The sequence below is a fragment of the Tachyglossus aculeatus genome, chromosome 19 (genome assembly GCF_015852505.1).
Source record: "Tachyglossus aculeatus isolate mTacAcu1 chromosome 19, mTacAcu1.pri, whole genome shotgun sequence".
Lineage (NCBI taxonomy): Eukaryota > Metazoa > Chordata > Mammalia > Monotremata > Tachyglossidae > Tachyglossus > Tachyglossus aculeatus.
In genome coordinates, this window is record NC_052084.1 from 7,865,979 (window position 1) to 7,877,182 (window position 11,204).

Genomic DNA, 11,204 nt, shown 5'->3' on the forward strand with positions numbered 1-11,204 from the left:
GGCTACAGACTAGTTCCCTCTAACCGAGCTGAATATGGGCTACCTAACTTATTTGTGCTGTGGCCCCTACAATGCCCAGGAACTCCTGGGACCATATTAGGCAGGAGTTTCTGACTGCACTTGAAATAGGCTCAGAACTGGTTCAGGAGTCAGAGCAGGCAGTATAGCCACCTCTATCTCTCTCTTCTTGAACTCCATAGCCACAAATTAGTGTGTGGTAGATGTAACAAGTCTTCCAGCCCAAATTATCGCATCAAGGTTCATGATGGTGAAACTTTGAGAATGCAGGAATACAGCTTTCTTTAATGATTGAAAAAAATCTCTGGATTAAACGGCCATACATTTCTCCAATTTCTTTCAGATCACATAGTGATTTTTGAAATCCCACTTCAAGCTTCCCCTTCTCAAAGGAAAATGTGCTGGCATTCAAAAGGAGGAAAAAAAACCCCCAAAATTGAAACACAAACTCCCGCTGTTGGGTAGGGACTGTGTCTACATGTTGCCAACTTGTACTTCCCAAGCGCTTAGTACAGTGCTCTGCACACAGTAAGCGCTCAATAAATACGATAGATTGATTTACTGGTTGAAAAATAATTTTTAAAGACTTTTAAATATTAGCTAACAAATAATAAAAATCTCCATCCAAAATTTTAAAATCACAAACCAAAACTCACGTCTGTTGGTAGCTCTAGCTCTTTGTCAGAATATTCATGATTTACTTCAATGAAATCCTTTGGAAAATACCCAAACATATTGCCAACCTGTCAGTAAAGAAAAAAGAAGAGAGAAAAATAGGAATAAAACTTCCACAAGATGTAGATTTAATTCAATTTTTAATGTCCACTTATATACGCTTTCCCAGCACTGACTACAGCCCACAGTAAGTGCTTAAAAAAGACTATTACTAGTACTAATACTCATGTTAAATTGCATTTAAAACATCTGAGATCTTGCACAATAACCAATCGTATTTATTGAGAGCTTACTGTGTGCAGAGCACTGTACTAAGCGCTTGGGAGAGTATAACACAACAATATAAAAGATACATTCCCTGCCCACAATGAGCTTGCATCCCAGTGAATCACAGAATTTTTCCATCAAAGGCCAGGTAAATTTAAGTGCACTGCTCAGGTTAATCAGGTCAAAGTCCCTGTCACACATGGGGCTCACAGTCAAAGCAGAGAGGAGAACAGGCATAATGCAAAACTTCAAAGGTCAACTGTTCTTTACTTAAAACATTTCATGTTGTTAACTACTGGATTTTTGGTCTGAATGAGCGGGGTTAAAAAATATAATTTCTTTGAAATTCATTATTAACAAAATATCAGCTCAAAACCAATTAAAATTGCTAAGGAGAAAACCCTTGAACCTAAACACTGTAATTATCTCCTCTCACATGAGGGGTATTTAAAACATCTTCTCTGCCTATTTTTTTTTATTGAGTACCTATTTTCTTAACATTCGTTGAACAAATAAGGTCCTGCAAAGATCAAGTGCAAAAAGACAAAGAAAAAAATGCTCTCAACACTTCCTACTGAAAGTAAAGATCCTCAATAAAGATCTCATTTATAATCCTTATTAACAACCCTAAGAAACTCAGTATTAATAGTGTTATACAGCTATGAAGATGAGATAAATCAAGTAGAAACTGGAAAACAGGCAGTAAAAGTTGCAGTTCCTCAGAAACAAAAAGGATCCCCTGGAAGAAAAAATAATGAAGGAATCAAGCCACAAAAGAAGACTGAGTTTTCCAAAAGACCTGGATAGGTGCAATCATGAGAGAAAATGGCAGGGAAATGTGTTTTCCTTGTCACAGTAATTTAGGCTTTTCTAAAAAAAGAGGGAAATAAAAAGATTGCATCTTTTATCACTACTATACTTTCTCAAACACTTAGTATAGTGTTCTTTATACAACAGTCACAAGTTAAACATTATTGATTGATTGTTTCAGGAAGGAAATGAAATTTTCTACTGTTTAATATTTACCATTGAAGCCCAGAATTCAGAAGTCTTACACCCTATGTTGATATACAGGGTGGAGTCCCATTTCCCCTTAGCTCCAATGGAGTCTGAGGGAGAAATAACTGCTACAATAAAACTGATTGGCTTGATCTATTTAGAGAGCTACCTAAAAGGGAAAGGAAAAAACAGCTGGCCTACTGGGAAACCCAATGAATTTCTGTCACCTACTATTATTTTTTCTCTTCAAAGCTTCTTGTTCCTCAGGCCAAACTCCATTTCGAAATGCGAATTGCTTCTAACACCAAAGGCCAAAACCTCAGGGAACTTATAGTAGCTGCAATAACATTTAATATGTGGCCACCGGGTGCAATGCACTGGGCTAAGCACTTGGGAAGTTCAAAACACACAAATGAACATAACAGTAATGACGGTGTTTATTAAGTGGTTACTAGGTGCCAAACACTGTGCTTCAGGATGGGGAAGACACCAAATAATCCAATCAGACCCAATCCCCTCCCTACAAGAAGCTTAACTCTTAGTGCGAAGAATGACACAGTATTAACGTTTATGACTGACATGTCCATTGAGCATCCTATTTTCAGGCTACCTGCCAAATAAACACATTATCTCTCCCGACCAATATACAACTTGATGCAGTTCAATGTTGAATCACTAGCTCTTTGTATTGTTAAAAATGCAAAATGGAAAATATGAACGCTACTCAGAGGTTCTTGGACACAAAAGAAATACAAAACAGTGGGAGTGAATTGCATCAAAGATTAGCCTGGACCTATTCATTTGCAGATGTAAAGGGAATACAAGGGCTGAAAAAGCACAGTCATTGTTTAGCATTTACTTCTTAAATATCCCCATCAAAGGCATGAAAACCCATTAGATTATAAACTCCTTGAAACCTGGGATCATGCCTAAAGACTCTATCATACTCTCTCAAGGGCTGAGTTCAATGCTCTGCACATAGGTGGCTGTTGGATTAATACTATTCAATTGAATCGTATTTATTGAGCACTTACTGTGCTTGGGAAGTACAAATCGGCAACATATAGAGATGGTCCCTATCCAACAACGGGCTCACAGTCTAGAAGGGAATACGACTGATTGATTATTGAATAATTCCCAAAGTCTAAACACAGAATTGGATCTAATCATTCCTGAACATTATGAAACAGAAGTAATATTATTTGAGGGCCACTGGGCACAATGCACTGTACAATGCAATGGGCTTGGGAAAGTATAACACAGAGAAGTGACATGTTCTCTGCCCACAAGGAGCTTACCCTCTAACAAGAAGTGAAAAAAATTTCTATTCAAGTTTGTCTAAAACACCCATCACTCATAACATCCAAACTCTTTGAGAGATGAAGAAGGCTATTGCAGGGCGAGATATAATCAAAACAAGCCCTTCCTTTTATGCAAGAAAATCTGATGGTGGTAATGATGAATTTCCCCAACCAACCTGACAAATGAGCCTCAGTCTCATCAATTCCAGACAATTTAGAGTCAGGGAGGCAGGATGCCATTGGTTTGACTTAGAATAGGCCCGAGACAAGGGAGCTGGACTTTGTACCTCCTTAATATAATATACCTAATATACACTATCATTATTATTATTATTATTACCATTATTACTGCTAGAAATGCTCTGCACTCCTGAAATTCAGTCCATGAGAACTAGTTTAAACTTGGGGCCAAAGTTCATTGGGGATAGATGGTCAAAGGATGGACTCCTCTCATTTCCACCATGCTCATTTTCCATTTAAAAAAAAACACAAAGAAAACAGTGATCTGGGCCGTACCCACTTCTTTTGGGGGCCTGTATAAGTGGAGGGAAGGTGAAGAAAAAGCCTCATTATCCAGCTCAATGCTTAGCATGGTGCTTAGCTACTTGTAAGTGCTTAAATACTATTATTATTATTACTGATGATGTACTCTGGCTGCACTTGCAGCACTCCCAGCCGGCAAGCTGGCAAAGAATCCTTGACCAGCACTGCGGTATAAACTGGGTACCAAGATGGCAAACAGAAAGTAGTGCTTGTGAGTCAGGAAAAGCTGGGCTTCAACTCCAAGCCTGACCATGGACTTACGTCACGTCACTTTCTCCTCAGCCCACACGTTCCCCTTATTCATCAGATATGCCTTTCTAGTTGCAGTTTACTATCAAAAGTTGCTTCCCTAGATATTTAAGAGGAAGGAAAATTAAGAGCTCCTCAACAGAAGGAATTCTATCCAACCTGTACTTTACAATCTCCTAGCCATGCAACTCAAGAGCCCTCAACTGAAGCAGCATTGGTGTAGTGGTTAGAGCACGGACCTGGGAATCATAAGGTCACGGGTTCTAATTCCGGCTGTAAATGGAGATTACGATTACGATGAGCCCCTTGTAGGACAGGGACTGTTATCCAACCCGATTTGTTGTATCTACCCCAGCGCTTAGTAGAGTGCCTGACACATAGTAAACGCTTAACAAATACCACAGTTATCATTACTAGACCCCAAATTAATGGAGGATAACAATGAGAAGATGAAGGAAAATATTCTTGAGAGGAAATGGGATTGAACATGAAGGATCTACGTTCAATTAAGGAAATAATTCCTTAGAATGGAAGATTCTTTTCTGGAAATCCTTATGTATTAACATGGTAGATTTCAGTTGTCCGAGAAAATGACAGCGTGGCACTCCCTAAACGCATGGGGACACGTAGATGTCTGCTCTATGTTCTTTTCTTACCTCTTACCTCCATTTTACCTCCTTCCCTTCCCCACAGCACCTGTATATATGTATATATGTTTGTACATATTTATTACTCTATTTATTTATTTATTTATTTTACTTGTACATATCTATTCTATTTATTTTATTTTGTTAATATGTTTGGTTTTGTTCTCTGTCTCCCCCTTCTAGACTGTGAGCCCACTGTTGGGTAGGGACTGTCTCTATATGTTGCCATCTTGTACTTCCCAAGCGCTTAGTACAGTGCTCTGCACACAGTAAGCGCTCAATAAATACGATTGATTGATTGATTGATTTTCTAATTCTGTTAAAAACAAAAAGTATCAACCTTCTCCCCTCAGGTTCTTCAGTCTGGTTACAGTATAATCCTTGGAGTCAGAGATCATTTCTTTCCTTGCGACTGGAACAGTGCTAAAGACACTGTCAGTCTGAGAAGATGCTTAAAAACAACGGACCCATAACTCTTAAAGAAGCGGCACCCAGCCCTTGCTTTGTTTCCTGCCAAACTATCCCCCATTAATGACAGCAAGACTGCACTTCCATTTGATGGCTAACCAAGACTTCTAAAACCAGGACTAGAAGCAAAAGCCTGTGCTTGTCTTTCTGCAGCAGGGAGTCGGATGAGGAAGTAATGGGTAGTGTTGGAAGGGTTAATGGCAGCCTAATCCAATTAAAAGCACTTACAAAAAAGCAGAGTCCTGCAGCACACAGTGAGAGTGCTAGAAGCTCTCCGGGGAACAGACTACAAATAGCACAGATAATTAGGTATCGCCGGTTCCAAGGGCTTCGAGAACTTTCACAAACAAATATTAACAATGTATTACATGGGATGAAAAATATATATATATTTGGACCATGTGGTTTAATTAAGCTTTTGCATGCTGAAGCATTACCCATCCTACTTTCTTCCTTGTGGTAACTCATATACTCTTGCCTTGAGTACATGAAATTTACAGAACTTCTTGGAGACAATAAAAAGGAAGTGTTTTAGGTGGTTTTCATCATCACTACAAAAGAACATTTATTCCTCACCCACAGCATGCAATACCCTGAACACAATGCTAAAGGAATCAACCCCAAGCCACCCATTTTAAAACTTGCAAAAATGCATGAGACACATAGTATTAAGAGGTAACAATCTACAGACTGATGGAAAAAAATATTTAAAAATGTATTAAGGACTACTTACACTTCCAGCCCAAAGCTCAGGTGATCTTCCTACTAGCCTGTAATATACATATACTGTTTCCCCTTCTTTAAAATTTACAAAGCGACAATCTGGGCCGGTGAAATCTTGCAGCGCTTTGCCTCGATACATTAGCACTGTATAAAAGAAAAAATAATCAGTAATTAGTTCCTTCCATTTCCATTTTGTTCTTCAAGGATGGGAAAGCTCTTTGCTAACAAGTCATTACATTTTTGGAAGCATCTTCAATTTCTTTGATACGTTTCTTTGAGACTCTTCTAGATATTTTCCTCTAAGGGACAGAAGGAGAGATTGCTTCCCCTTGAATAAGGTACCACTACTGCCTTTTCACATGTAGGTACAGAAAGGTAAAGTTGCAAGCCAAGGGGACAGAGCTGGAAAATAGATGAAATAGACTCCAGAATTCCTAGTTCCTAATCTAAAAGCTCGAGCCACTAAATTAAATTGCTACTCCACATCCTAATGATAAAAAAAGGCCACTTCACAGACAGTAAATTGAGACATAAAGAAGTTAAGTGATTCAACCTAAGCCACATAAAGTGATGGAAGCAGAGCTGGGAACGGAACTCAGGACTTTGTTAGCTCCCTTGCACTAACCCCCAAACAATTCCCAGCAATAAAAACGAACGATTACACTTGAGGCAGAGCTAGGCTCCTTACCAGAATCTGACTTAATTAACCAGAAACTATGTTCCTTTGATGCCAAAAACTTGCCATGTGTTTTTAGAGCTCTGATTATAAAATGAGACATTTAAGGTTAGTCCCTTTCCACAAAGGTGGGCAGTTCCTGAAGTGGAGAAAAGGTGCTCAGCCACGAGAATTTCTCAATTAAATCATCTATAAAAGAAAAGGCCCCACTCAATTACATTCTGGAGAGCATACAGGGACATTGCAGATCTGAGAGGATTAATGAAGAGGAAGTATTTCTGGGGGAAAGAGAATCTGATATCTGCAAAAGGAAATCATAAATATGATTGATGATGATGATGATTTCTCATTAATCTGTTGGAGTTCTTTGAGTTCTTTGAAGGGATCAATAAAAATGGATAGAGGGGAAACAGTGCACAAAATATACTTAGACTTTCAAAAGGCTTCTAAACAAGGTTCCCTATGAAAGTCTTTTTAAAAAAAATAAGCATGGAATTGGAAAGACTAGGATTGTGTCTACTTTATTGTACTTTCCAAAGTGCTTAGTACATTCATTCAATCATATTTATTGAACGCTTACTGTGTGCAGAACACTGCACTAAGCGCTTGGGAAGTACAAGTTGGCAAAATAGAGACGGTCCCTACACAACAACGGGCTCACAGTCTAGAAGGGGGAGACAAACAACAAAACAAAACATGTGGACAGGTGTCAGGTCATCAGAATAAATAAAAATAAAGCTCGATGCACATCATTAACTAAATAGAATAGTAAATATGTACAGGTAAAATAAATAGAGTAATAAATCTGTACAAACATATATACAGGTGATGTGGGGAGGGGAAGGAGGTAGGATAATAAGAGCTCAGTAAATGCCATTGATTGAACACTCTGCATTGACTAAACAACTGGCTAAAGGATAGGAAATTAAGGATGGGGTAAAACAAAGCTTTGTCTGCAACTGGAATATTGACCATGCATGTTCATATCTGGACTATATCTATCTATATATATACATATAAGTGCACACAATAAGTGCTCAATAAATACGATTGAATGAATACAGTGGGCAGTTCTGTTGTTACAGATTAGAAAAGACTTAATTAAAGAGCTAGATTCCCCCTGATGACTGGGGAATGGAGAAATTTCCATATGAGAACAGTCTGAAATGATTTTAAGACTTCAGGATAGGAAGATGAAGACTGGGTGGGGCCCTGATGCTATGGAGGCTTCACTAGAAAATCACAGCATGGCGGAGAGGTGGCCGGGCAAAAATGGAACTTTTGTTACCAAATTCCCTAATGATAAGATGAGGGAGTATTGAGCTTGCAGGTGGTAGGTTCAAAACAAACAAAAGGAAACACATCCCCGCACAGCAGGGTAACCACACAGAATTCATCACAGGAATACAAGCAAAAACACTACAAGGCTCAAGAAAGGTTTGGATAAACCTATGGGCTAATGGTCCAAAAAGGGTCACCAGAGGGAAAGTTTATAGGAGGGGCAGATGGTATCTTAAGCATTAGAAGGGATGTCAAGACAGGCAATCATCGCATGGTCCCTTGTTGCTACTGTCCAGCACAGCATGCTAGGATGGGTAGGTCATTGTTCTGACCCAAGAATGGCAGGTTTTATGTTCTTACTGAGAGACTGCCAACTCTGCCGAGTCCCAATCAGAAATTTGGAAAAATCTCAGAAGCTCACAATTTCCTGCCAGAATGGAAACTCAAGATTTAATGGGTTCTTGCAGGATATTAGACCTTTCCCTTTTTATGGAAACACATATATTTTGCCGAGTGTAAAAAAAACCCACTAGAAAATAAGTCTTTGGCTGGTAATGTGGGAGGAGGCTATGGCAACTTTAAAAAACAAAACCTCTAAAACATTACAGTTCTACGGAAGCGTTTACTGAAATGACAGCTCAACGATGAGCTCTCCCTGTAAATGTTAAATAGCTAAATGCTTGCTCCATACATAAAGTGGTTGGAAAGAATACACTATGTTCATTCCAAAACAACCTCTGGGAATCTCGCTGACACCAGTTGAATATTCCTTGTTTTTTCTTCTCCTGTGAGGGATGCACTGATTTAGGTGCTTCACATACTGAAATTTTGTTTTTACAAGGGGACCGGAACATTAAGAGTATGATTTAAAAAGAACCAACAACAACACAATTTGTGGCCTTTTAAGAAGAAACCATATCTGGAATGAGGTCTTGAATTTTGAGGGGAAAAATAATACTTCTTCATTTGCTGTGATATCAGTGTATCAAAACCTCATTTGTTTCAATAAGCACGAGAGACCACAATAATCGGCGTCAGACAAAGGGCAGCCAATTCCTCTACAGTGGACAGAAAACTCCTAAATACATTTGTGTTTCCAAATAATAAACTGTTGGGCCTTGGATTCTTCAGGTTTTAAGATCTCCTAAATATCTTTTTCCAGATAATGGACTGTCGGGCCTTGGATTCTTCAGGTTTTAAGATGTCCTAAATATCTGTGTGTTTCCAAATAATGAACCGTAGGGCCTTGGCTTCTTCGGGTTTTAAGATCTCCTAAATATCTTTGTGTTTCCAAATAATGAACCGTCGGGCCTTGGCTTCTCTGGGTTTTAAGATCTCCCGAATATCTTTGTGTTTCCAAATAATGAACCGTCAGGCCGTGGATTCTTCGGGTTTTACGATCTCCCATGTCTTCAAAGCTTAACCTTCTTTCCGTTTTAAATCAACCCATCCTACAGAAAAGCCTTACCCCCTTATCCACCACTTAACTATTTCGGTTTCCATGCCCAACCTACCCGAGGCCTCCATCAGATTTCAGAAAATGCGGGCCAAATCTAACCTCCCTGGTGTGGGGCGGCTTGGACGCCAAAACTCCAGGCCTCATCAGTCCGAGGGAGGACCTAATTATTTTATTTTGTTAGTATGTTTGGTTTTGTTCTCTGTCCCTTTTAGACTGTGAGCCCACTGTTGGGTAGGGACTGACTCTATATGTTGCCAACTTGTACTTCCCAAGCGCTCAGTACAGTGCTCTGCACACAGTAAGTGCTCAATAAATATGATTGATTGATTGATTGACCATGCCTCCATCATAATTGCCCCCAGGCAGGACTGCGACCCTGTGGGTGCCCGGGAATTTGGGCCGGTTCCCTTCCTGGCTCCACATGAATAATGCCCAAGGGGTGGCATTTCCAGGCTGGGGGCAGGTTGGAGGGGATGTCGGTGGGTCGGCCTGGGTTGGAGGGGATGTCGGTGGGTCGGCCTAGCAACCCATCAACAACTCCAGATGCAAGTCGGGGGTGGGTGGGAGGCAGTGGGCAGCCCGGGGGGGGCCGGGGAGGGTCTGCTGGTGCCCGGGGGGGGCACCGCTCCCCTCCACAAGTGGCAGGAGCGGCCGCACTGAGGGAGGCAGTGGCAGTGGGATCAATCAATCAATCAATCGTATTTATTGAGCGCTTACTGTGTGCAGAGCACTGTACTAAGTGCTTGGGAAGTACAAGTTGGCAACATATAGAGACAGTCCCTACCCAACAGTGGGCTCACAGTCTAAGAGGGGGAGACAGAGAACAAAACCAAACATACTAACAAAATAAAATAAATAGAATAGATATGTACAAGTAAAATAGAGTAATAAATATGTACAATCATATATACATATACACAGGTGCTGTGAGGAAGGGAAGGAGGTAAGATGAGGGGGGATGGAGAGGGGGACGAGGGGGAGAGGAAGGAAGGGGCTCAGTCTGGGAAGGCCTCCTGGAGGAGGATCAATCAATCGTATTTATTGCGCGCTTACTGTGTGCAGAAACTGTACTATGTGCTTGGGAAGTCCAAGTTGGCAACATAGAGAGACAGTCCCTACCCAACAGCGGGCTCACAGTCTAAAAGGGGGAGACAGAGACCAAAACCAAACATACTAACAAAATAAAATAGAATAGACATGTACAAGTAAAAAATAAATAGAGTAATAAATATGTACAACCATATATACAGGTGTTGTGGGGAAGGGAAGGAGGTAAGATGAGGGGGATGGAGAGGGGGACGAGGGGGAGAGGAAGGAAGGGGCTGAGTGTGGGAAGGCCTCCTGGAGGAGGTGAGCTCTCAGTAGGGCCTTGAAGGGAGGAAGAGAGCTAGCTTGGCGCCGGTGGATCTGAGGCCGGTGCCCGGTGCCAGGCAGCCGCCCTGACCTGGGGGGCGAGGGGGACCTTCTCCAAGGCCGGAGCCGTTCCCTCCCTCCCCCCAATCCCTTCTCCCTCGGGCGCGGGGCCCGGGGCGCCCACTCACTGCTGCACTCCTCGTCCGAGCAGCGTTTCAGGGCGGCGAAGCGCCGGTCCGGAGGCCGCTGCGCCCCGGCCAGGGCCACCAGGGCCACCAGGGCCACCGGGGCCACCAAGGGGGAGCCGGCCCGGTGCCGCTGGGCCCGGTGCCGCGCTGCAGCCATGTTGGCAGGGTTGGATGGTGGGGGGGAGGAGGAGGAGGAGGAGCAGGACTGGGGGACGAGGGGAGGGGGGCGGCCGGCTCTGCAGCAGCACTGCGAGGCAGACACGTCAGCAAGGCCCGGGATGATGGAGGAGGAGGAGGGAGGAGGAGGAGGAGGAAGGGGAGGAGGATGCCGCTGGGAAAGAGGCGGGGATGCGGACA

The 11,204-nt window shown here is 41.9% G+C and overlaps 1 protein-coding gene across 2 annotated transcripts in view; it reads right to left on the bottom strand.

Moving 5' to 3' along the window:
- The window catches only part of MIA3 (MIA SH3 domain ER export factor 3), a 46,705-nt gene extending 35,778 nt beyond the window's left edge, over positions 1 to 10,927 (bottom strand). For both annotated transcript variants that reach the window (XM_038761214.1, XM_038761215.1), the window contains exons 1-3: positions 10,848 to 10,927; positions 5,901 to 6,034; positions 675 to 761 (exon numbers count right to left, since the gene is read on the bottom strand). In XM_038761214.1, coding sequence (XP_038617142.1) covers positions 675 to 761; positions 5,901 to 6,034; position 10,848 — 222 coding nt within the window. In that variant the 5' untranslated portion in view covers positions 10,849 to 10,927. The remainder of the gene's footprint in view (positions 1 to 674; positions 762 to 5,900; positions 6,035 to 10,847) is intronic.
- Positions 10,928 to 11,204: the final 277 nt, after the last annotated feature.